Consider the following 27,021-nt stretch of genomic DNA (forward strand, 5'->3'; position numbering starts at 1 on the left):
GCTGGCTGCCTCCTGCACGCCCCCTACTGGAGATCAAACCTATGTCCTGACCCGAATGGAATCAGCGACCTCGGTGCACGGGATGACTTTCAACCAGCGAGCCACACTGGCTGGGCAGGAACAGATGCTCTTAAGTATTGGTGTCTGTGTCGGGGCATTAACTTTGCACAGTATGTCCAAATGAGGCAGGATAGATAGCGTTCCTATACCGCTTGGAAGAGCGACACGCCGGATGGCCTGAATCAACAAGGAACAGGAGGCCTGGAGGTCAGACAGTGCAGATCCTGAAGCAAGATGTGCAAAACCAGCAGCTAAAAAAAAAAAAAAAAAAAAAAAGAAGGGAAAAAAGCCGCGCTGGCGTACTAGAGACAACTTTGTCCAAAAAAGTGTATCTACCGGGGAGCATTACACTGCACGTTGTGATATCGGGGTCTGTGTCCTAAAATCTACTCCTGGAGTCGGCAGGAAAACGCAGGAGCCCGGCGTCGGCGTGTGGGAACCATGTTACCCGGTGGCCGGGAGCCGAAGTTACCCGGTGGCCGGGAGCCGAAGAGCCGCGCACTGAGCCAATGGAAGCTCAGAAACGGCATTTCCGGTTGGGCCGGGAGCCGAAGAGCCGCGCACTGAGCCAATGGAAGCTCAGAAACCGCATTTCCGGTTGGGCGCGGGGCGGGACTTCTGCTGCGCGCATTTCCGCTTCTTTCAGTTTCCCGTCACCCGGTGAGGAGCTCCCGCTGGCGGAGTCTGTGGAGAGGCTGAGAGGCTGGAGGTCGCCGCAGCAGGTGTGACGCTGAGAGACGTCGCAGGGGGACCCGCTCCGGCTCGGGACAGGGACCCCGGTGCCAGGGACCCTCCCCGCCCGCAGAGTCCGATGGCGGCGGCCCAGGTGAGAGCGCGTCCCCGGGCCTCGCCGCCTCCCCGCCCCGAGCCCTGCAGCCCGGCCCGACCGAGAGGCGCCCGGGGTGACACGGATGACGGGGGTGCGAGAGGGGGGCCGACAGAGGGCCCGCCTGCCGCTTCGTCACAGGACCCCTTCCTCCCGGGGGCCGGTCTGGGCGCTGGCGCCTGTCCGGCGACCCCCAGGACCTTGACGGACCCAGGAAGGGTGTCGAGGAAAATCCGAGTGAGAAGAACGCGCGTCTTACTCGGGCGGAGGGAGCAGGGGGCCGGGAGCCTGGAGGCTGCGATGAATGGGGCCCAGTCCGTTCTTGGGGTTTCGGGTGTTGCCGAGGCTGGCGCATCGTCTCCCGGCTTTGTGGCGCCACATGCTGAGCTGGCGCTCTGCTTGGTGGGGGTCCTGTTGCTTTTCGGTGACCACCGCAGGGGTTTCCTGCCTTTAACCGCTGCCCTTTGTTCGTGCCCGGAGGTGGGGCTGCTGGTGCGAGGACGAGGGCTCCTGCCTCCTCGTTCCACTTGTAGGGATTTTTCCTACTTGTCTGCCCTGCCTCAGGGGTACTAGGTTGCTGTGCGATATTGGAGCACTCTGGGTGCCACATGCCAAGTGCTTGGGTGATTCCAGAGAGATCCCCGTGGTGCGAAGCAGGAAGGTGGCAGGGCTGAGGGCGAGAAGCGGGGTCTGAAGATGTGGAGGAGGGTGGATACTACACAGTGATGTGTGCCCAGCTAGAGGGAGTGTGAGCTGATGGCCCTGGTGTGTTGGCTTAAGGGTGAGCACAAGCTCATGTTGTTATGGAAAAGAGGACTTGGCGCTTGGCAGGTCGGCCTAGGGCCTGCCGGTATTCTGTGGGTTCTTGGTGCAGGAAACGTTTGGCAACATGAGTCCAGGTGAATTTTAGAGGATGTTTATTAAAGCTGGGGAGAGTGAAACAAGGGAGGGCTGGGGAAATGAGCCCAGGCTGGTCTGCTTTGGCTCATTAAGAAGTCAGAAAAGGGGGTTTTGGGGCCCGGTTGTGTTGGTTTGCCTGGGATGAACTGCCACTGCCCATTGCTGTCTGGTTGCAAGCCTCTTGGGGTCCCTTAGAGCCTAGGAGACTCATGCCTGTAGGGGAAGAAAAGGCAGGGGGCTTGGGCTTGCTTTTTATTTTTTATTTTATTTATTAATTTTGTGTGCGTGTGGTACGTGCCCCTAGCAGGAACCGAACCCGGGACTCTCTGGTCCGCAGGCCGACGCTCAAGTGCTGAGCCAAACTGGCCGGGGCTCGGGCTTGCATTTGGAAAGAAGAGCGTGTGCTGGGTCTTTTGTCTGGAGGCGTTTATTCCTCTCTTGCAGGTGGGAATCAAAGGGGAGGTCTCAGTGGAGGCATTCAGCAGAATATTCATGTTTTCCAGGTGTATGCCTTCAGGGTTGTGGTCCTCAGTGATTGGTCAGGGTTCCGGCAGGGGAATTTTAGTCATTGCAGCTGGTCCTGGATAGGTTTGCTGCTTTTCTGGGTCTGGAGCTGAAATACAACTGAGGCCTAGATTTCATTTCTAGGGAGGTGACCTTCTGTATTTGCTGTAAATGGCTGTCAGTTTGTTCAACTGTCTTTCTCATTTTCCCTATTTCTCTTGTCCTGGCTTACTGGCCTGTCTCAAGGTGACTATGAGGGAATATTTTGTAAAGCTGGGGACAGTGAAACAAGGTCGGGCTTATCATGGAAGAAGCAACAGGGGAGTCTAGGCTGGGCTGCCTTTGCTCTCTGGTACGTCATAGAAAAGGGGTCCTTGGGAACAAGTTTAGGGGTTAGCCTGGAATGAGTGCCGCTGCCCGTTGCTCCCCTGGTTGCAAGCCTCCTGGGGTCCCTCAGAGTTTAGTAGGTGCAGGCCTATCGGGGAAGAAGAGGGAGAAGGGAATGGTGTGGGCTGCTCCCCAGAGGAAGAGTGAGCACTGGGTCCTTTGTCTTGAGGCTTTTTTTTTTTTTAAACTTAAAAAAAAAAAAAGTTTTTTATAGATTTTTGGAGAGGAAGGGAGAAAGAGATAGAAACATCCATTAAACAGAAGCATCCATTGGCTGCCTTCTGTATGAGCCCTACCAGGATCAAGCCTGCAACCCAGGCATGTGCCCTGACCCAGTATCGAACCTTTTGGTGCATAGGACAAGGCTCAGTCCACTGAGCAACACCTGCCGAGCTCTCTTGAGGCTTTTTTTTTTTTTTTCTTTCAGGCAGGAATCTTAGAGGAGGTCTTAGTGGAGGGTTTCAGAAGAATATTCATCAGTTTTCTAGGTGTGTGCCTTCAGGGTCTATACTGATTGTTTAGTGTCAGGTCAGGGGGTCATTAGTCATTGCAGCTGACTAGTATCACCCACCTGGTTTTGCTCCTTTTCTGGGTCTGGAGCAGAAATACAACTGAGGCCTAGATGTTATTTCTAGGGAGGTGACTGTCTGTATCTGCTGTAAATTGTTCTGACAGTTGGTTCAGCTGTCTGTCTCAGTTTCCCTAGGCCACTTGTCCTGGCTTACTGGCGTGTTTCAATGTTTGGCTGTGTCTTGGAGGACTGATCTCAGAGACTTCCTGGAATTGTTTTACAGGAAGGATGGGGCCCTGCAGCCATGGCCCCAAGCTATGAGCTATTTGTCTCCTGCACATCTTGTCCATACTGGTGTTGCTGAGGGAGATCACAGTGGTTCATGTGACTGTGAAGACAGAACCCACAGCACTGGCACCAGGCCCTGGTATCCTCTCAGAAGTGGGGAACCCAGAAGGAGGTTGAGTGTGTATAAGAAGTTGTATAAGAAGTTAGGTTGGGGGTTCTCAGAAAGACTCATTTCTTTCAGTTTCAATTGTCTTAATTCTGACAGGTTGGTGTGACCTTTGAAGACATTGTCCTGTACTTCTCCAGGGAGGAATGGCACCTCCTTGATGAGGCTCAGAGATGCCTGTACTTCGAAGTGATGCTGGAGAACTTTTCACTTAAATCCTCACTGGGTAAGACTCACTCTCCCCATTGACCTGGACTAAGCTTTGCATTTCCCATGTTCCCCTTTCCCTAGGGGTTGCTCTGTCCTCAACATGTACACTGTGGGCACTGCTTGCTTCTCTGATTTTCTGAGTAGTTGCTGTACTTGGCAGGGCTGGGTTGTTCGCACTGCCCTGATCTCGCACTGCAGCCCTGGTACCTGCTGTATTGAACCCTCATAGGGAAGGGTTTGAGGTCAGTAGACTTTCAGGGAGCCAAACACATTTTTTATATTCCTGTTGATCATTTGTACATGTTTTTTGTTAATTTGTCTCTACATCCTTAGCCTCTTTTTAAACCATGGTTTTTTGTGTCAAATTTCTTATCAGATACAGGTACAAGTCTTTTTGCACTTGGCTTTACTGTGCTATGTAGGTACTCTGCTTTAAAAACATTTTAGTGTTTTGACGACTTTACTTTCAGCACATCTGCTGTGGCCATTTTCCAGCAGGCTCGGGTACTGGTTACCAGTGTTAACAGTAAAGTATTTTTAATTAAGTTTGCAAAGTTTTTTCAAACAATGCAAACCCATGGACAGATAAAGTCAAGGAAACAAATACCAAAAACACCATTAGAGCCAGACAGACCCAAGATAAAAAGTAGAACAATAAAACCAGAAATGCACCCGAGCCTGGCCGGTGTGGCTCCGTGGTTGAGTGTCAACCCACGCACCAAGATGTCTCCGGTTCGGTTCCCGGTCAGGGCACATGCCTGTGTTGTGAGCCAAATCCCTAGTGGGGAGCATGCAGGAGGCGGTGAATCAATGTTTCTATCTCTCTCCCTCTCCCTTCCTCTCTCTCACTAATATCAGTAAAGAAAAGAAAAGAAAAGGAGAGAGAGAGAGAGAGAGAGAGAGAGAGAAGGAAGGAAGGATGTCTGTCTGTCTGTCTTCAGGACAAAGACTCAACAATGGCCGCTCACTCTAGAGCACGCCCATTCCCCTTCCTGAGCATGAACCTTTTTTTTTCTCTTAATCCTCACCCAAGGACATTTTTGCATTTATCTTAAGATAGAGTGGGAGGGAGAGAGGGAGGAAGAGAGAGAGAAACATCACTGGCTGCCACCCACAGGAGCCCAAGGAGCCGGGGACAAACTGCAACCGAGGTGCGTGCCCTTAGCGGGAACTGAACCCGGGACTCTCCGGTTCACAGGCTGACACTCTAACCACTGAGTCAAACTGGCCAGGACAGCATGAACTTTTTTTTTTTTTTTTTTTAATCCTCACCCGAGGACATTTTTTCATTTTTTGTTCAGGTAGAGTGGGAGGGAGAGAGAGAGAAACATCGATGCGAAAGGAACACATCGAGTGGCTGCCACCCGCACAACCAGCCAGGGCCGGGGACAAACTGCAACCGAGGTACGCGCCCTTAGCGGGAACCGAACCCGGGTCTCTCAGGACCGCAGGCCGACGCTCTAACCGCTGAACCAAACCGGCCAGGGCCAGCATGAACTTTTTATTTTCCATAAAGTCTGATTCCCTCTAGACTTGCAAGTAGGGGCATAGTGAGAAGCAGTAGCTATTCCCAGGCACATTGCTAGATCTTTTTTTTCTCCACGGCCCCCTTTTCTGTGACTCCCAGTGAGCTGACAGCAGCCCCGCCTTGGCTCACTGCTTTCCTATAACCTTTCTAGGGAGCCAAAGCAGAGCACCACCTAGCCTGTCTCCTTTTGCTTCTTCTACCCTAAGTTCTATTTTTGTTTCTATATCCCTGATTTTAACAAATGCTCTCTCAGGTCACTTGGACTCATTTGTAAAATCTTTTCTAAATGAAGTCAAGAACCCACAGAACCCTGGCTGGCCTGAGGCAGGCACACTCCAAGCCTCTCCCTGTTTGGTAACAACTTGATGTACCTAGAGAATGTTTCAGGTGCACTTGACAAGAATGCCTCTTGTGCTGCATTTGAATGCAATGTTCTATATATATTTAGGAGTAGTGTTTACTCTAAAGTGTAGTCATCCTTTAATAATTCCTTATTCATTATGGACGGGATATCTAGCCTTTGTTGAAAGGGGAATATTGAAGATCTCTACTAATATTTTTTTTCCCTACCTTCGGATCTCATATTATTTGCTTAATGTACTTAAGCAAATAAATACTATTGTTGGGTGCATAATACTTAAAATTGTATCTTCTTGGTTTTTGTCTTATTCATGGGGTAGGTTGTGGCAAAGGGGACTTTTTTGGAATTCATGCTGACAAATTTTATAGAGACCTCTCATGTGTAAACTATGGAAAGTTCACAGTGGAGGGGCCCCTGTGGTTCCTAAGAACAATGTTTCCCAGGCCACTAGAGTCAGTGTGAGGGCAAGCTCTATAGATGAAGGAGGCATCTTCAACTTGTGTTCTGACCCATGCCATTTCCACATAGGTTTGCTCACCCAGCCAACATTTTTGGGTGGCCTTTTTTGCTTCCTGCATTGTTAGTTGTCTTAATGGCATTCTTATTCCTCTTCCTTTGCCCTGTTTTAGTTTGGGGATAAGTATTTACTTGTTTTCAGAAGATGGATGAATTCTCAAATCTCCGATTCTCCCATCCTGATGACGTCACTTACATACATCTTTTTCCTGGGGCCTGTTTTGTTCTATAATAGTGCGGCCATCCATCTCTTCAGATTTTTTCTTAGGATCTGTATTATTTGTATCCCATGTAATGGCTCAATTGGGAGTGGAGGGGAAGAGTTTTTTGTGTATCACAAGAGCGACATGACTTTACCAGTGGCAGGTTGGCCTGAGCGGAGGTCTTACCTTGGTCAGTACATTTGGTGAAGGCTTTGTTAAGGTCATAAATAGGAACTCCTGTTGTTTAGCTTTGTTACCATTGCAGTTTCCACACCACTACCTACTTTACTTTGCTTATTCTTGACACATTGCCAATTACTCAGTTCTAATCTTTATCATATTTAGTCAGATTTTGAGACCATGGTTAATCTCCACCTCTCAAAACTCTGCACTTCAGTGATTTCCCTCACACGTCTCTCTCTACTGCTTTTCAACCTTGATTCATACCTGTAGAGCTTTGGATGTGCACATATCTTTGTTATTTTTTTTTTGTTTTTTTTTTAATCCTCATCCGAGGACATTTTTCCATTTTTTGTACAGACAGAGTGGGAGGGAGAGAGAGGAAGAGAGAGAGAGGGAAACATCGATGTGAAGGGACACATCGAGTGGCTGCCACCCGCACGACCAACCAGGGCCGGGGACAAACTGCAACCGAGGTACATGCCCTTAGCGGGAACCGAACCCGGGCCTCTCCGGACCGCAGGTGGACGCTCTAACCGCTGAGCCAAACCGGCCAGGGCGGATGTGCACATATCTTTATATTGACCTTGAACATCATCTGCTCTGTTTCAGTTGATATTTATGGGTTTAGGCACATTCACATTCTTCTACACAGCCTCACATAATCAGCAGGAAACATCCTACTGGAAGCCATTTTCAGAAAAACAACTAGTAGATCCTTCCACACTTTGTGTTCCATCCTATGATCATGTTCCTACCTTGGTGAGGTCCCCACCATTTACTGACCTTTGAGGCCAAGTAATGTTAAAAGCTATTTTCTCAGAGTCTAACTCATGTGTGGAAAATCACTGCAACCCTGGCCGGTTTGGCTCAGCGGTTAGAGCAATCGGCCTGCGGACCAGGGAGTCCCGGGTTTGGTTCCCGCTAAGAGCATGTACCTCGGTTGCAGTTTGTCCCCGTCCCTGTTGGGGTCGAGTGGGTGGCAGCCAGTCCATGTGTCTCTCTCACATCGATGTTTCTCTCTTCCTCCCTTTCTCCCTCCCGCTCTATCTGAAGATGAATGCAAAAATGTCCTCCAGTGAGGATAAAAAAAAAAGAATCACTGCATAGAATCATGCCTAGCTGTGACAGATGCACATTTGTGGTGAGATTACCTTTTGCTATAAGGTCAATGTGTAATTCACTAGCGTTTCCTTTTGTTCAGGTTGCTGCTGTGGAGCACAGGGTGTGGAGGCACCCACTGAACAGAACACTTCTGTAAGAGTGTCACAGTCAAAGAATCCCAAGGCACCCTCGTCTTCCCAGAAGAGCCACCCTTGTGAGAGTTGTGGGCCGGTCTTGAGGGACATATTTCAGTTGTTTGAGCAACCGGGAACACAGCCCAGTCCAAAACTGTTGAGGTGTGGGGCATGTGCAAAACTATTTTATTTCAGTGCAGAGCGTCATGACCACCAGGAGCAGCACAAGAGAGGAAAATGTCTCATAAGAGGAGTGAACAGGGCCTCACTTGTGAAGGGCTGCAATTTCAGCGTGTCCCAGAAGGTTTTTACTGGTGGAGACTTTGGGCGTAAACACCTTACTAGCTCAAGACATCTTCAACAACAGGCTACTCACACCAGGGTCAAGCCAAATGAAATCTTCACGTCTGGGGTGACACTTCAAAAGAGAAATAATTACTATACCAGGAATGCATGTAAAAATACCATTGGCTGCAACCCTGCATGTGTTCCAGACCAAACTGTCCACACTGGAAGGCAGTGTTTTGTCTGCCGTGAATGTGAAAAATGTTTTAGAGGAATCTCTGGCCTTCGTTATCATCAAAAAGTTCACATAGGGAAGAAGTCATATAAGTGCAGTGAATGTGAGAAATGCTTTATAGATCATGCCAGCCTTGTTCAACATCGCAGAGTTCACACTGGAGAAAAGCCTTATGTGTGTGGTGAATGTGGAAAATCCTTTAGTCACAGTTCAAGCCTCATTCAACACCAAAGGATACATACTGGAGAAAAGCCTTATAAGTGCAGTGAATGTGGAAAATACTTTGCCAGAGTCTCTAGCCTTCGTCTTCATCAGAGACATCACACTGGAGAAAGGCCTTATGAGTGCAGTGAATGTGGGAGGTCTTTTAAGTTGAAGCATCACTTTCACTGTCATCAGAGATTACACACTGGAGAAAAGCCTTATGTATGCAATGAATGTGGGAAATCTTTTATCAGAAACTCTGACCTTCATTATCATCAGAGAGTGCACACTGGAGAAAGGCCTTATGAGTGCAGTGAATGTGGGAAATCTTTCATCACTAGTCCTGGCCTTCGTTATCATGAGAGACTTCACACTGGAGAAAGGCCTTATGACTGCAGTGAATGTGGGAAATCTTTTAAGACGAAGCAGCACTTTCGGTTTCATCAGAGAGTACACACTGGAGAAAAGCCTTATGAATGCAGCCAATGTGGGAAATCTTTTTCCAAGAACTCTGACCTTCGTTATCATCAGAGAGTTCACAGTGGAGAAAGGCCTTTTGAGTGCAGTGAATGTGGGAAATCTTTCATCACTAGCCCTGGCCTTCGTTATCACCGGAGACTTCACACTGGAGAAAGGCCTTATGAGTGCAGTAAATGTGGGAAATCTTTTACCTGTAGCTCTGGGCTCAGTTATCATCAGAAACTTCATACTGGAGAAAGGCCTTATGGGTGTAGTGAATGTGGGAAAACTTTTATCAAGAACTCTGCCCTTCGTTCTCATCAGAGTTCACACAGGAGAAAGTCCTTATGAGTGTGGTAAATGTGGATAATCTTTAGCCAAAATTCTAACCTCTTTGGACACATGAGAGTTCACATTGGAGAAAGTTTTTGTTTTTATTTCTATTAATCACAAGTTGCCATAGCACTTTATTTTTTTCTGGTGGAAGTTTTTAGGTGTGTAGGAAATACAGTTTCTTTGTTCAGTGTTTACAACATTGGAGGAAACCCTGAGGCCTCTTTTGTCTGGATTTTGTCTCATTAATCTGAAGGTCAATAGTAGGAAGATTTTTCCATAACTTTTAGTTATGTAGAAAGCATTTGTGTTTGTTATACTTTCTAACCTACCCAGGGCTCATTGCACATTTATGTCACTGCAAATTTCTGTTAGCTATTTCACCTACACCACTGAGCAAGTCCCCACAGTTTTCGTTAATCACTATCCTAATGTCCTCAGGGACGTTGAATTTGTTAACTAATTTGTTGGAGGAAATTAGGAGTAGCCGGAGCCTGTAGGAGATCTGCATTTCCTTTGCTCTGACTGGTTGGGGTACGGACCTGACCCCTTGTTGACTGCAGAGAACATTACTGGAGTTCAGCCAGCAGCTAGCAGAAAAACTGTTTTCTCAAGGACATGACTTCCCTAGATACCACTGGTAAATATGTCCGATGTTGAAATCAAAGTAAGAATGGCTAGGTCCATGTCATTTGGGTTTATAAAATAATGAAGGCCTTTTTCATTAGTCCCTCAACAGAGTGGGAGGGGGAGAGACAGAGACAGAGACATCAACGTGAAAGGGACACATTGAGTGGCCGCCTCCCGCAGGACCCCAACCAGGGCCGGGGACGAATCGCAACCATGCCCTTAACTGGAATCGAACTGGCGACTCATTGGTCCATGGGCTGATGCTGCTCTAACTGCTGAGTCAAACTGGCCAGGGCTCAAGTATAGTATTTAATGAGTCAACATATGCATGAAACTGAAACCACTATAATACTGACCATGCCTGTCCATGTGATTGTACTTCCTGTATTTTTTTTCCAATCCTCACCCAAGGACATTTTTCTGTTTATCTTTAGATACAGTGGGAGGGAGGGAGAGAGAAACATCAACGTGAAAGGGACACATCAACTGGTTGCCTCCCACATGACTCCAACTGGGGCCAGGGACGAACTCCAATTGAGGTACGTGCCCTTGGCCAGAGTCAGACCCGAGACTCATTGTGTTTGCTCTAACCATTGAGCAAAACTGGCCACGGCTGTACTTCCTGTGATTTTATAATTTCTGTTTTTACAGCTCTCTTAAGTACCTACTGATTTACTTTTTATTTTGTAAGTTATCTTTAATTTTGGATGTTTTATTTACTTTGTGCAGTAGGTTATAAGCAGATTTGGGCTCCACAGGCATGAAAAGGTGAACAAGCCCTGGCCGGTTTGGCTCAGAGGTTGGAGCGTTGGCCTGCGGTCCAGGGAGAGCCGGGTTCAATTCCCCATAGGGGCACGTGCCTCGGTTGCAGTTTGTCCCCGGCCCTGGGTGGTCGTGCGGGTGGCAGCCACTCGATGTGTCCCTTTCACGTTGATGTCTCTCTCTCTCTCTGTTTCTCTCTCTCCCTCCAACTCTACCTGAATGGAAAAATGTCCTCGGGTGAGGATTAAAAAAAAGAAAAGGTGAACAACTTTGCAGGGGTCTCTGCCTGTGAGGTGACTGTATGGTGTGGTAATTAGCTCACCAGTTTTTGCCAAATTTGCATTGCTACGCCCTTCCTTACAAAGACTGCAGGGCTCTCTGTTACTCATGTGAAGCTTGAATGTTGTGAGTTTTTGGAAACTCAGAGATCACTTTGAAGAGGTAGTAGAAGTGATAGCCTCAAGTGCTCCTGGGAGCAGCATGAATATTTTCCTTGTTCACAGTGTATATCAGTATTTTTGAAGGGAATTACTTTAGAAGGTCTTGCAAAAGGCCATCTGTCTTTTTTTTTTTTTTTGGTACGTACTCCCAGCGGGAACTGAACCCGGGACTCTCTTGTCCTCAGGCTAACGCTCCAACCGCTGAGCCAAAACGGCCAGGACAGGGTCATCTGTTTTAATGTCTACAATTACATGGGTGGAAGTCACTGGTGGGGGGACCATAGGTGTTAGGGGAAACCAGGATTGCTACAGAGTCACTGGCCTAATAGGGATTGGAGAAAACTGCAGCAGCTAGATGGAATGTGCCTCTTCTAAAGGTACATCCAGAAATGTTTATGTGAAAAAGACTGCTGGACTAGCATGTTCACAGATGGGGGGACCCTCAGGCCTGTTTATTTTTGAGGTTTCATGATTTCTATACCCTCTTGGATATGCACCTGAAGATCATTGGTGCCCAGACAAGAAATCAAAGATAAGGAAAAGTAGTATCCATTGTGCAGAAATGTTGCTGTTGTGAGCTAGTCGGCATTTTCCTTGATTTGAATGAGAGTCCTTCATTGTTTGGTATGTTTGATGTCACAGAGACAAGACTGACCCCCTTGAGGGCATGAGAATGTGGATTGAATACAGAGATGCCAAATGTATTCTGTAAAAGGTTTTGGACATACACTTTTTTTTTTTTGGTATGTGCCCCTAGCGGGAACCGAACCCAGGACTCTCTGGTCCACAGGCTAATGCTTCAACCGCTGAGCCAAATAGGCCAGGGCTGGACGTACACATTTTAAAAAATATTTTTTTAATTGATTTCAGGGAGAGATAAAGGGAGAGGGAAAGAGAAATAGAAACATCTATAACAGATTGGCTGCTTCCTCTGCTGGGGATCCAGCCTATAACCCTGGCATGAGCCTTGACAGGGAATCCATCCAGGGACCTCTTGGTGCATGGGACGATGCCCATCCAACTGAACTGGACATACACATTTTTTTATTTTGAACCATTTTCCAAAAATTTCAGTTAATCACCCTGATAGTTGCCAAATGGTTAGAGCATCAGCCCTCACACTGAAGGGTCATGGATTTGAATTTTGGTCAAGGTCACATACCTGAGGTGCAGGTTCCATTCTCCTGCTCCAGTCAGGGTGCCTGTAGGAGGCAACCAATTGATATGTCTCTCTCCCTGCACTGGGGATCAGGCCTACAACCTTGGCATGTGCCCTGACCAGGAATCGAACTGGTGAATTCTTGGTGCATGGGTCGAAGCTCAACCACTGAGCCACACCAGCCGAGTAATTTCTCTCTTCTTTACAGCTTTCTAAGTACTCGTTGATTTACTTTTCACTTTAAATACTTTTTTTAAAGAAAGAAATGAAGGGAGAAAGAGATAGAAACATCAATGAGAGAGAGAGATACATAGATCTGCTGCCTCCTGCACTCCCCTCACCCCCCGATCAATCCTGCAACCTGGGCATGTTCCCTGACCAGGAATCATATGGGACCTCTTAGGCCATGGGACAATGCTCAGTCTACTGAGCCACACCAGCCAGGCTAGTTTTCCCTTTTAATAGCTAACTTTGAATTTCCTAGTATTTATATAATGGGAATAACAGTATTTCTTCTGCTTTTCATTTATGTTGCATAAATACTTGAATATTCATTAATGATTTATTAGTAGCTCTTGTTTTTTTAAAATGAGAAATGTTCTTATCTTTGAAAATAAAAATACATTTGTTTGTCAGTTAATTTGTTTATGGTATTGGGTTATTTCTCATTTTTGATTATTGAAAATAAAGCTGGTAGAACATTTGTATATATTTCTTTATTTTTTTAACTTAATATTTTTTGATCCTCACCTCAGGACATTTTTCGATATTTTGTTCAGATAGAGTGGGAGGGAGGGAGGGAGAGAGAGCGAGCGAAAGAAACATCGACGTGAAAGGGACACATCGCGTGGTCGCTCGCCACCCACACGACCCAACCAGGGCCTGGGACATACTGCAACTGAGGTAAGTGCCCTTAGCGGGAACCGAACCCGGGTCTCTGGACCGCAGGCCGACGCTCTAACCGCTGAGCCAAACCGGCCAGGGCTGTATATATTTCTTTATATGAATATATGTTTCATTTACCTTTGTCAATACCTCATTGCAGAGTTTGAGTCATAATCTAAATGAACGTTTAATTTAATGAGATTATCAAGTTGTAATTTAAACTGGTTGTACCTTTTGCTCCATTCCAGCAGTGGATAAGACATTCAGTTTCTCTACATCATGGAGAATATCTGGTTTGGTTCATCATTGCTTATGTAAACATTTTTAAATTACTTAGTCGCGCTACTCATGCTACCTGTTTTTATTGCATTTTCCTAAGAATTCATGAAGAGCCTTTTCTCGGATATGAATTTGTCTGATCATATGTTCTGCTGTATATGCTATGAATTTTGGCAGTTTTCTTGAACAGAAAAGTTGCATGTTGGAATTTTACGAAGTTTTGTGCCTTATTTGCATTATGGAATACTTTTTTTTATATTGGAATAATAATTTTTTTATCTTTTTTGCTTTTTTAATGCTTTGCACAATATAATGGGCACCTAGTTTTTTCTAATTTATTTTTTATTCTTGACAGAATTACAGATGTCCTCCATTCCTCCTGCCTCTTTGCCCCCTCAACCTGCCCCCCCATCTCAGGCCTTCACCACAGTGTTGACTGTGGATATTTATAATTTAACCCACACTATTAATATTCTCCATCACATGCAGAAGTTTAGACATTGAATGATACTCCACGTTCTTGGTTTGTAGTGTTCTCCCATTATCCCGCTTTGGTATCATGGTTTGTGACTGGGAACAACACTGCGGGGGTTAGATGGCATGCAGATGGGCAGGGTGTTAGGAGTCCCAAAGCCCAGTGCAGAGGGAAATGGGAGGGCAGTGATCAGGTTCCCCATGTCCTGGGTGAGGCTCCCTGGATTTGAATGTTAGATTCCTGAATTTCACTGGGACTCATTGAGACATGACACCTTCCCACGGTCCAGGTTTTAGTATTCTTTTTTGTACAACGGGTAAAAGTTATGTGTCTGTCCCTAAAGCTGGTCAAAGGCTAAGGTGATGATTTCCTGTGGGGCCACTGCCTGCCATCTGCCTCGGCTCCTGCCACTTCAGCCTCTGACCTCAGAAACAATCCCAGGCCAGGAACCCCATATTCCCTCCATTGCACACAAGGCCCTGTTTTAGGGATGCCTTTGAGAAAGAAATGGGGCTGCAAAAGTCTGACCGCCCTAAAGGAGGCAAATGCAGCTGGACACAAGTCTCAGTGTGCGGTCTCCACTGGGAAATTAATTTTTTTGTTAATCCTCACCCAAGGATATTCCATTGTTTTTAGATAGAGTTGGAGAAAGAAACATCGATATGAGAAAGGCAGAAATGGAACCTCCCACCCTTCAGTCCTTGGGATGAGGCTCTAACTGCTGAGCCAAACAAGCCAGGGTCAATTTATTTATTTATTAAATCTTCACCCGAGGATAATTTTCCATTTATTTTCAGACAGAGTGAGAGGAAGGGAAGGAGAGAGACACATCAATGTGAGCCAGAGACTGAGCTGCAATGGAGGTGCATGCCCTTGACCGGGATTGAACCCGCCACTCTGGTCCGTGGGCCAACACTAACCGCAGAGCCAAACCAGCCTCGGTTCTGCTGGGAAATATTTAAGTGACTCACTGGAGCTCTGAATTTCTGGCTGAATGTGACATGCAGGTGTTGCTTACCTTGCCCTGAGAGCATCAATAAAAGTAACAAACAGAAAATAATTAAACCCTGGCCGGTTTGGCTCAGCGGTTAGAGCGTCAGCCTGCGGTCCTGAGAGACCCGGGTTCGGTTCCCACTAAGGGCGCGTACCTCGGTTGCAGTGTGTCCCCAGCCCTGGTCGGTTGTGTGGGTGGCAGCCACTCGATGTGTTCCTTTCACATCGATGTTTCTCTCTCTCTCTCTGTTCCTCTCTCTCCCTCCCACTCTACCTGAACAAAAAATGGAAAAATGTCCTCGGGTGAGGATTAAAAAAAAATAATAATAATAATTTTTTAAAAAAGTAACAATCAGTACTCCTCAGTGCCAGCACTCCAGGGTTAGCTTTTTGAACATTTTCTCTTCATTCTCACAACAACCTGGGAAGTGAAACTAATTTTGAATTGCTGAGAAAAACCAGGGTTAAAGAAATGAAGTGGGTTCTTACACAACGGACAAGTGTCATATTCAAGAAGCTGGATTCCAACCGGGGTTCTGGCTCCAGAGCAAGGAAAAATCTGCCGTTGTTTTTGAAACCCTCATTGGGGCAGGGACACTAAGATCCAGGGAGATTCGGCTGAAGGTTCTGTTTCCATTCTTGCAATGATCATTATTCTACCCTATTCTGTCTTCTGTGTCCACAGTGGCTGTATATAACAATGGTGCTCACCATATCTTCCCTGCAGCCCTTACCATTTGTGTACCCACATTGTTTTTTGCAGGCTTTTCCTTCTGCACCAAGATCTTTGCTTTGGAACATTATTTTGAACACAAACCTAGACTCTGGTGCCCCACACACTCTAACCAAAGCTGACATCCTTACTCCTGATTCTACTTACTAGAGATACACATACACTATTTAAGACACAATCTATGTAAGAAAAATTAAATGTTGATTGTTTTATTTATTTTTTTACCCTCACCCGAGGACATTTTTCCATTTTTTGTTCAGATAGAGTGGGAGGGCCGGAGGGAGGGAGAGAGAGAAAGAGGGAGAGACATCGACATGAAAGGGACACATCGAGTGGCTGCCACCCACACGACCCAACCAGGGCCGGGGACAAACTGCAACCGAGGTACATGCCTTAGCAGGAACCGAACCCGGGTCTCTGGACCGCAGGCCTACGCTCTAACTGCTGAGCCAAACCGGCCAGGGCGATTATTTTATTTTATTATATTTTTATCCTCGCCCCAGGACATTTTTTGATATTTTTGTTCATATAGAGTGGGAGGGAGAGAGAGAGAGAAACATCTACGTGAAAGGGACACATCGAGTGGTTGCCACCCACACAACCCAACCAGGGCCAGGGACAAAGTGCAACCAAGGTACATGCCCTTAGCGGAAACCGAACCCGGGTCTCTCTAGACTGCAGGCCAACGCTTTAACTGCTGAGCCAAACCGTCCAGGGCTATTTCCAAGGTTTGACCTACATTCTTGTGTTATATTTGTCATGAATATGATGATGTAAGTAGGTCATTTGTGTGGTTAAATATTCTAGACTGCAATGCAGGCATATGTCCTTTTTTAGGGATGCATACTGCATCGAGTGCAAATATTGCTTCTAATCAAGGCTTATATGATGGTTAGCATTTTTTAGGAATAAGTTATGTACGTTATTGTTTGAAACAATGGTTTGCACACTTTATAGATTACGGTTATATATAGTGTAAACCTAATTTTTATTTGCACTGGGAACCAACAAATGTTTGTGATTGGTTTATTACCATACTGGCTTTATTGCAGTTGGTCTGGAACCAAACACTTTCTGGAATGCCTATATTGCATGTCATTGACATCCTCAACTTCTACTTTTTTTTTTTTTTTCAATATTTTTTCTTTATTGATTTTACAGAGAGAGAAGGAGAGAGAGAGCATCAGTTGGCTGCCTCCTGCATGCCCCCCACTGTGGATCAGGCCCACAACCTGGGCATGTGCTCTGACCAGGAATCAAACCAGTGACCCTTTGGTGCATGGTTCTATGCTCAGCCACTGAGCCACACCAGCCAGGCTCAACTTCTACTTTTATTTGCATAAGTATATAGTTAGAGCCAAAGGCTTCAGATCATGTCTTTTTTTTCTTTTTTTTTAAATTTTCATTTCTTTATTGATTTGAGAGAGAGAGGAAGAGAGAGAACATCAATTGGCCACCTCCTGATGCCCCCCCCACACACACTGGGAATTGGGCCTATGACCTGGGCATGTGACCTGACTGGGAATTGAACCAGCAGCCTCTTGGTGCATGGATCGATGCTCAACCGCTGAGCCACACCAGCCGGGAGATCATGTCTTTTGAAAAAATCTTTATTGTTGAAAGTATTACATAAGCCGCCCCCCCGCCCCCCTCCATTCAATCTGTCTTGAACTCTAGCCAGACTGCTGCACAAGCTGATCTGAGACTTCTGATTGCCCAGTCATGGGTACTCTAAGTATGTGTGTCTGTTCTGTGTTGTGAACTTGACATAGTGGGTCCAACTGAGGCAGGATAGCTTTAAGGACTTGAGCACCTCCCCCAACCACAGTCAGCCTGAATCAGCCACATATATCATGGCCTGAATTAACAAGAAACAGAATGCCTGAAGGTCAGAAAGAGCTATCTTGAAAGAAATGCAAAACCAGCAGTTAGGAGGAAAAAAGTAGCCAGACAGGTGCACCAGAGACAACCATGTTCAAGAAATGATGTCCACTGGGGGACGATAGAGCACACTTGGAGTTCCCAGTGTGTTTTGGGGCCCTGGCAGGTTTGGCTCAGCAGTTAGAGCATTGGCCTGCCCTCGGAGAGACCCAGGTTCGGTTCCCACTAAGGGCATGTACCTCGGTTGGTCCCTGGCCCTGAATGGGTTGTGCCGGTGGCAGCCACTGGATGTGTCCCTTTCACATCGATGTTTCTCTCCCTCTCCTTCCCACTCTATCTGAACCAAAAAAAAAAAAAAAAGGAAAAATTAAAAAAATATAAAATGAAAAAAGAAAAGCCGCTCCTGGCCGGACCAATCTGGCTCAGTGGTTGAGCGTCCACCCTTGCACCAAGAGGTTGCCGGTTTGATTGCTGGTCAGGGCACATGCCGGGGGTTGTGGGACTGATCCCCAGAAAGGGGGCATGCAGGAGGTTGCTAATCCATGTTCTCTCTCATCGATGTTTCTATCCCTCTCTCCCTCTCCCTTCCTCTCTCTGATCAATAAAGAAAAAAGAAATTAGCCCTGGCCAGTTTGGCTCAGCGGTTAGAGTGTCGGCCTGCGGTCCGGAGAGACCCGGGTTCGGTTCCCGCTAAGGGCACGTACTTCGGTTGCAGTTTGTCCCCGGCCCTGGTTGGTCATGCGGGTGGCAGCCACTGGATGTGTCCCTTCACGTCGATGTTTCTCTCTCTCCCTCCCAGTCTATCTGTACAAAAAAATGGAAAAATATCCTCGGGTGAGGATAAAAAAGAAAAAAGAAATTAAAAAAAGAAAAGAAAATGCTCCTAGCCTGTGTGGGGGAAATACAGGATCCCCGCCTTGGAGCTTGAAACTACATTACCCAGAAGGCTGGGTGGACCACCACCCTGGGCCCAGAAAGGCTCAGAAGAGGCGTGTGGTGTGGGCACTGCTGAGGGCCGGTCTTCCTCCGCCTCCTGGCGGGAATTTCCTCTTGTCCAGTCTCCCCTCAGCGGTCAGCAGTGCCTGCGGCAGAGGCAGTGGGGAGGGCACAGGGGTGCTGGTCACTGCGGGCAGTGTGAGGCTCAGCCACGCGGGGGACCCGCTCCGCCCGGGCCAGGGACCCTCCCCGCCCGCAGAGTCCGATGGCGGCGGCCCAGGTGAGATCGCGTCCCCGGGCCTCGCCGCCTCCCCACCCTGAGCCCTGCAGCCCGGCCCGACCGAGGAAAATCGGGGTGAGAAGAACGCGCGTCTGACTCGGGCGGAGGGAGGAGGCGGCCAGCGTGGGCGCCCCGGTGGGAAAGTGGAAACTGCCGTCCAGGGGACCGGGCGCCTGGAGGCTGCGATGAATGGGGCCCAGTCCGTTCTTGGGGTTTCGGGTGTTGCCCAGGCTGGTGCTCTGTCTCCCGGCTTTGTGGCGCCACATGCTGAGCTGACTCTGCTCGGCTGGGGGTGGTGCTGCTTTGATTCCCATGACCTCCGCGGGGGCTCCTGCGGTGAACAGTTTCTCTTTGTTCCTGCCACGAGGTAGGGGCTCTGGTGAGAGGGCTGGGCTCCTGCCTCCTCCTTCCACTAGTCTGGGTTTTTTCCTACTTGTCTGCCCTGCCTCAGGGGTACTAGGTTGCTGTGCAATATTGGAGCACTCTGGGTGCCCTATACCAAGTTCCTGGGTGATTCCAGAGAGAGCCCTGAGGTGTGAAGCAGGCAGGTGGCAGGGCTGAGGGCGAGAAGCTGGGTCTGAAGATGTGAAGGAGGGTGGATACTGTCCGATGGCCTGGGGACTGGCGCCAGGCAAAGTGCTCGACCATTGTCACCTTGCTCAGCCTTGCCTCCCACCCTGAACGGCCTGCCTGGAGCATGTAGATTAACTCCCATCTTGCTCTTATCGATTCACATTCCAGAGGCTCCGTGCATAGCTCCCGCAGGGCCAAACCCTAAGGGACAAATTCCAGATACAACAGGCAGACATAAAAGACACAGCCCCTACATTGAGCGCGGCTTCTAGGACTCGACCCCCAGAGTCTGTGAACCTGCCCGGAGTGTACCCAATAAAGCCTGATCCCTGTTTATTCGGCTGATTGGCTCTCCAGTCTCTTCTCTGTTTTATTCAGCAGCGCCCCCGATTCCTTACAGATACTGCACAGTGATGTGTGCCCAGCTAGAGGGAGTGTGAGCTGATGGCCCTGGGCACCTGCTATGTTGACTTAAGCATAAGGTCGGGTGTTTGGATGTTTCTTGGAGGAATGTTCTGGGGCACTCCGTGGAAATGCTTGTCTGGAAGGATGGGGCCCTGCAGGCAAGGCCTTGAGCTTAAATGCTACTTTTCTGCTGAATGTCACATCTATGCTGGTGTTGCTGAGGGAGATCACAGTGGTTCATGTGACTGTGATGAGAGAGCCCACAGCTCTGGCACCAGCCCTGGTGTCCTCTCTGAAGTGGGAGCCCAGAAGGAGGTTGAGTGTGGGGAAGATGTATAAAGAGTAAGATTGCAGTTCTCAGAAAGACTGTTCCAGTTTTATTTATTTATTTTTATCTTCACCCGAGGACATTTTTTAATTTTTTGTTCAGATAGAGTGGGAGGGAGAGAGAGGAAGAGAGAGGAGAAACATTGACATGAAAGGGACACACTGAGTGGTTGCCACCTGCATGACCCAACCAGGCCCTGGGAAACTGCAACCGAGGTACACCCTTAGGGGGAACCGAACCTGGGTCTCTCGAGACCGCAGACCAACACTCTGACCGCTGAGCCTAACTGCTGAGCCAAACCGGCGAGGGCCAGTTTTATTTAATTTATTTAATTTAATTTAATTTTATTTATTGATTTATTTTTTTATCCTCACCCGAGGATATTTTTCCATTTTTTGTTCAGATAGAGTGGGAGGGAGAGAGAGAGAGAGAGAAACATCGACGTGAAAGGGACACATCAAGTGGTTGCCACCCACACGACCAACCGGGGCCGGGGACAAACTGCAACCTTAGCGGGAGCTGAACCCGGGTCTCTCCGGACCGCAGGCCGACGCTATAACCGCTGAGCCAAACCGGCCAGGGCCAGTTGTATTTAATTTATTTAATTTAATTTAATTTATTTATTTTTTTGGTATGTGCCCCTAGCGGGAACCGAACCCAGGACTGGTCCGCAGGCCGATGCTCCAACTCCTGAGCCAAACCCGCCAGAGCTTATTTAATTTATTTAATTTAATTTAATTTTATTTATTGATTTATTTTTTTATCCTCACCCGAGGATATTTTTCCATTTTTTGTTCAGATAGAGTGGGAGGGAGAGAGAGAGAGAGAAACATCGACATGAAAGGGACACATCAAGTGGTTGCCACCCACACGACCAACCGGGGCCGGGGACAAACTGCAACCTTAGCGGGAGCTGAACCCGGGTCTCTCCGGACCGCAGGCCGACGCTATAACCGCTGAGCCAAACCGGCCAGGGCCAGTTTTATTTAATTTATTTATTTTTTTGGTACATGCCCCTAGCGGGAACCGAACCCAGGACTCTCTGGTCTGCAGGCCGATGCTCCAACTCCTGAGCCAAACCCACCAGAGCTTATTCAATTTTTAATATTTTTTTTCTTTATTTATTTTTAGAGAGGAAGGAAGAGGGATAGAGAGACAGAAACATGCAAGAGAGAGAACATTAATTGGCTACCTCCTGCATGCCCCTCACTGGGTATCTGGCCTACAACTTGGGCATGTACCCTGACTGGGAATCGAACCAGCGACGTCTTGGTGCATACGTCAATGCTCAACCACTGAGCCACACCTGCTGGGCTCCAGTTTTAATTGTCTTAATTCTGACAGGTTGATGTGACCTTTGAAGACGTTGTCCTGTACTTCTCCAGGGAGGAATGGTGCCTCCTTGATGAGGCTCAGAGACGCCTGTATCTTGATGTGATGCTGGAGAACTTTGCACTTATATCCTCACAGGGTAAGATCCTCACTCTCCCCAGTAACCTGGCCTAAGCTTTGCATTTCCTTATGCCCTCCTTTCCTCAGGAGGTGCTTTGTTCACATGAGGACTGTGGGCACCTCTTGCTTCTGCAACTTTTTTTTTGAATCCTCACCCGGGGTCATTTTTCCATATTTTGTTCAGATAGAGTGGGAGAGAGAGAGAAACATCGACGTGAAAGGGACACTTCGAGTGGTTGCCACCTGCACGACCCAACCCGAGCCGGGGACAAACTGCAACCGAGGTACATGCCCTTAGTGGGAACTGAACCCAGGTCTCTCTGGACCGCGGCCTGACACTCTAACTGCTGAGCCAAACCGGCCAGGGCTGCTTCTACAACTTAATGGGTAGTTACTGTATTTGGTAGGGCTGGGTTTTTACACTGCCCTGTTCTCTTCCTGTAGCCCCAATACCTGCTACACTGAACCATCACAGGGAAGGGTTTGAGGTCTGTAGATTTGCACAGAGCTTAATGGATTACACCTTGATTAGTGAGGAAAAGCAATTTTTATATTCCTGTTGATCATTTGTACATATTTTTTGTTAAAATCTTTTGACATTCTTAACCCCTATTTTAATTGTATTTTTTTGGCTAATGAGTGTTCTGAGTACCTTGAATACTGTATAAATTAAATCCTTATCAGATACAGATACACATCTTTTTTTTTTTTATCCTGACCCGAGGACATTTTTCCTTTTTTTGTTCAAATAAAGTGGGAAGGAGAAAGAGAGAGAAAGAGAAAGAAACATCAACGTGAAAGGGACACATCAAGTGCCTGCCACCCACGCAACCCAACCAAGGCCAGGGACAAACTGCAACCGAGATATGTGCCCTTAGTGGGAACCAAACCCGGGTCTCTCTGGACCGCAGTCCGACGCTCTAACTACTGAGCCAAACTGGTCAGGGCCAGGTACACATCTTTTTTGCACTTTCCTTTATTGTACTTCACTGATATTTCACTCTAAAAAAAGTCAGTTTTTGCTCAGTCGGTATGGCTCAGTGGATTGAGCATCATCTCATGAACTGAGAGGTCCTAGTTCTGTTCCTAGTCAGGGCACATGCCTGGGTTTCAGGCTCAATCCCCAGTAAGGGGTGTGCAAGAGGCAAATAATCAATGTTTTTCACATTATTGTTTCTGTCTCTCCCTTCCTCTCTCTAAACAATCAATAAAAACATTAAAAAAAAAACAAAAACACGTTTTTCTGGTAACTTTGCTTTCAGCACATCTACTGCTGCCATTTTTCCAGCAGGCTTAGGTACTGGTTACTTTTTTTTTAACAAAAAGTATTTATGTATTTATTTATTTTTTTAATCCTCACCCGAGGGTATTTTTCTATTTCTCATCAGATAAGAGTGGGAGGGAGGGAGAAAGAAGGACACTGCTATTATTTGCTTAATGCACTTTCTCTGTTGTTTGGTGCATAATACTTAAAATTATTATCCTCTTGATCTTTGTTTTATTCATGGGATAGGTTGTGGCCAAGGAATTTTTTTGGAATTCATGCCAGCAATTTCTATATGTGTAAACTGTGGGGAGTTCACAATTTCAGGGCCTCCTGTGATTCCTAAGAACAGTTTCCCAGGGTCCATCACAAACAGGCCACTAGAGTCAATGCAAGGGCAAGCTCTACAGATGACAGAGGCATCTTCAACTTGTGTTCTGACCCATGCCATCTCCACATAGGTTTGCTCACCCAGCCAACTTTTCTGTGTGGTTCTCCCTTTTTTGCTTTCCTGTGTTACTAGTTGTCTTAATTGGACTATTTTCCCACTTTCGTTAGCCTGTTTTTGTTTTGGATAAGTGTTTACTTGTTTTGGGAATTCTCGTATCACCTGTTCCACATCCTGGTGACGTCGCTTACATGAACATGTTTCCTGTGGTCAGTTTTGTGCTGTTTTGTTCTATAATAGTGTTGGCCATTCATGTCTTCCATTTTTTTCTTAGGATTTGTAACATTTGTATCCCATGTAATGGCTTAACTGGGAATTAAGGGGAAGAGTCCTTTGTGTATCACTAGAGGACATGAGTCCTTTGGTGGTATGTTGGGCTCACAGGAAATCTTGGCTTGCTCAATGGTGAAGGTTTGATTTTAGGACTTTGTTAAGGTCATAAAAAGAAACTCATTTTGGTTAACAGTGTTTTGTTACCAGTGCAAGTTCTACACCCCAGTCTACTTGTCCTTGCCTACTGACACATTGCAAACTACTCATTTCTACTCTTTATAATTTCCACTCAGATTTTCAGCCCATGGATAATCTCCATCTTTCTAAACTCTTCACCTCAACTATTTCTCTCACACGATTCTCCTTACTGCTCCACAACCTTGGTCCATGCCCACAGAGTTTTGGATGTGCACATTCATTTATGTTGACCTCAAATATCATATGTTATTTTCTTTTCCTTCAAATTTTATTGCTGTTAATCCTCACCTGAGGATTTAAAAAATTAAACGTAGTCTTTCTTTTTTTAATCTTCACCTGAGGATATTTTTAAATTTATCTTAAGATAGAGTTTGTGGGGGAGAAACATTGACGTGAGAGAGACACATTGATTGGCTGCCTCCTGCACGCAGGACCAGGGATCGAACCACAACTGAGGTATGTGTCCTTGACTGGAATCAAACCCCTGACTCTCTGGTGCATGAGCCGATGCTCAAACCAATGAGTGACCATCCAGTTCTCACTTGTTCTTTTTTAATTGATTTTTATGGGTTTGGGTGCATTCAAATTCATCTACACAGCCTCACATAAGTAGCAGAAAACATCTTGCAGGAAGCCATTTCCAGAACAGCTAGTAGGTTCAGCCTCTTTTTGTACGCCATCCTATGATCATGTTCCTCCGTTGGTGAGGTCCCCAGCACTGACTGAATTTGGAGGCGAAATAATGTATAAAAGCCATTTTCTCAGAATCTAACTCACATGTCTATAAAATCATCGCATAGAGCCCTGGCCAGTGTTGCTAAGCGGTTAGAGCGTCGGCCCTTGGACTAAAGAATCATGGGTTTAATTCCCGTTCAAGGACACCTACCTTGGTTGCAGTTTGTTCCCCAATCCTGGTCAGTTCGTGCAGGAGGCAACCAGTCAATGTGTCTCTCTCACATCAATGTTTTTCTCTCTCTCTCTCCCTCCCACTTGAAATAAATTAGAAAACAAAAAATCATTGCACAGAAACATGCCTAGGTATGACAGATGGACATTTGTGCTGAGATTACCTCTTGCTCTAAGGTCAACGTGTAATTCACCATCCTTTTCTTTTGTTCAGGTTGCTGCTGTGGAGCACAGGGTGTGGAGGCACCCACCGAACAGAACATTTCTGTAAGAGTGCCACAGGCAAAGAATCCCAAGGTGGCTTCATCTGCCCAGAAGACCCACCCCTGTGAGAGTTGTGGGCCGGTCTTGAAAGACATTTTCCACTTGGTGGAGCAGCCGGGAACACAACACAGCCCAAAACTGTTGAGGTGTGGGGCATGTGCAAAACCGTGTTATTTCACTGCAGAATGTCACCAGAAGCAGGAACAGCACAAGAGAGAAAAGGCTCTTGTACCAGCTGTGGACAGGCCCTCACTTGGGAAGGGCTGCAGTTTCAGTGTGTCCCAGGAGCTTTTCACCACCGAGGAACTTGGGCTGGATGTGCTGACCAGCTCAGGATATATCCAAAAACAGGCTAGCCACACCAGGGACAGTTCAAATAAAATCTCGATCTCTGAGCTGACTTTTCAAAGGAGAAAAAAAGTTTACGCAGGGAAAGAAGGTAAGAAAGCCATTGGCTGCAACCACACACTTGTTCCAGACCAAGCCGTCCACTCTGGAAGGCAGTGTTTTGTCTGCCGTGAATGTGAAAAATCTTTTACAGGCATCTCTGCCCTTCGTTATCATCAAAAAGTTCACACAGGGGGAAAGCCATATAAGTGCAGTGAATGTGAGAAATGCTTTAGAAATCGCAATGGCCTTATTCTACATCACCGAGTTCATTCTGGAGAGAAGCCTTATGAGTGTGGCAAATGTGGGAAATCCTTTAGTCAAACTCCAAACCTCATTCAGCACCAAAGGGTTCACACTGGAGAGAAGCCTTATGAGTGCAGTGAATGTGGGAAATCCTTTAGCCAAAATTTTAGCCTCATTCAACACCAAAGGGTTCACACTGGAGAGAAGCCTTATGAGTGTGGTGAATGTGGGAAATCTTTTAGCCAAAGTTTCAACCTTGTTCAACATCAAAGGGTTCATACTGGAGAAAAGCCTTATGAGTGCAGTGAATGTGGAAAATATTTTGCCAGAATCTCTAGCCTTCATTATCATCAGAGAGTTCACACTGGAGAAAGGCCTTATGAGTGCAGTGAATGTGGGAAATCTTTTAAGAGCAACTATCACTTTCATTTTCATCAGAGAATTTACACCAGAGACAGGTCTTATGAGTGCAGTGAATGTGGGAAATCTTTTACCTGTAGCTCTGGTCTTCGTTATCATCAGAGAGTTCACACTGGAGAAAGGCCTTACGTGTGCAGTGAATGTGGGAGATCTTTTACTTGTAGCTCTGGACTCCGTTATCATCAAAGACTTCACACTGGAGAAAGGCCGTACGAATGTAGTGAATGTGGGAAATCTTTCATCACTAGCCCTGGCCTTAGTTATCATAAGAGAGTTCACACTGGAGAAAGGCCTCATGAGTGCAATGAATGTGGGAAATCTTTTACCTGTCACTCTGGACTCCGTTATCATCAGAGACTTCACACTGGAGAAAGGCCTTATGAGTGCAGTGAATGTGGGAAGTCTTTCATCAGGAACTCTCATCTTTGTTCTCATCAGAGGTCACACAGGAGAAAGGCTTTTTCAGTGCAGTGAATATTGGTTATCTTTTTTTTTTTTGGTATGTGGCCCTAGTGGGAACCAAACCCAGGACTCTGGTCCGCAGGCTGATGCTCTCCAACCACTGAGCCAAACTGGCCAGGGCGAATATTGGTTCTCTTTTAGCAAAATCTCTAACCTCTTTGGACACCTGAGACGTCACACTGGAGGACATTTTTAGATGTGTAGGAAATGTATGGGTTCTTGCTTCAGTGTAAACAATACTGGAGGAAACGCAGACCTCATTTGTCTGAGGTTTAGCTCATACATTCAAACATCAGTGGTAGGGTGATTTTTATATCACTATTCATTATATGGGAAGCATGTGTGTTTATGTCACATTTTCTTATTTTTTTTTAATATGTTTTTATTGATTTTCAGATAGAGGAAGGGAGAGGGAGATAGAAACATTGATAAGAGAGAAACATCGATTGGCTTCCTCCAGCATGCCCCCCACTGGGGAGCTAGTCCTTAACTCAGGCATGTGCCCTGACCTGGAATCAAACTGGTGACCTCTTGGTATGTGGATCGAC

At 46.7% G+C, this 27,021-nt stretch overlaps 1 protein-coding gene across 1 annotated transcript; it reads left to right on the forward strand.

Annotated features, from left to right (window-relative positions):
• Positions 1 to 871: 871 nt before the first annotated feature.
• On the forward strand, positions 872 to 26,485 carry LOC118638776 (zinc finger protein 660-like). Its single transcript, XM_036274900.1, has 6 exons — positions 872 to 886; positions 3,742 to 3,770; positions 3,844 to 3,868; positions 21,498 to 21,624; positions 24,909 to 26,014; positions 26,183 to 26,485. Exons 1-6 carry the CDS (start codon positions 872 to 874, stop codon positions 26,483 to 26,485), a joined length of 1,605 nt encoding a protein of 534 aa, XP_036130793.1.
• The last annotated feature ends 536 nt before the right edge of the window (positions 26,486 to 27,021 follow it).

Source organism: Molossus molossus, unplaced genomic scaffold, assembly GCF_014108415.1.
Source record: "Molossus molossus isolate mMolMol1 unplaced genomic scaffold, mMolMol1.p scaffold_m16_p_21, whole genome shotgun sequence".
NCBI lineage: Eukaryota > Metazoa > Chordata > Mammalia > Chiroptera > Molossidae > Molossus > Molossus molossus.

Excerpts from the sequence above, each read along its gene's own strand:
- LOC118638776 (XM_036274900.1), top strand. Across the intron at positions 3,771-3,843 it reads ACCTTTGAAGACATTGTCCT|AACTTTTCACTTAAATCCTC; the intron begins GTACTTCTCCAG and ends GTGATGCTGGAG. Across the intron at positions 3,869-21,497 it reads TTCACTTAAATCCTCACTGG|GTTGATGTGACCTTTGAAGA; the intron begins GTAAGACTCACT and ends TAATTCTGACAG.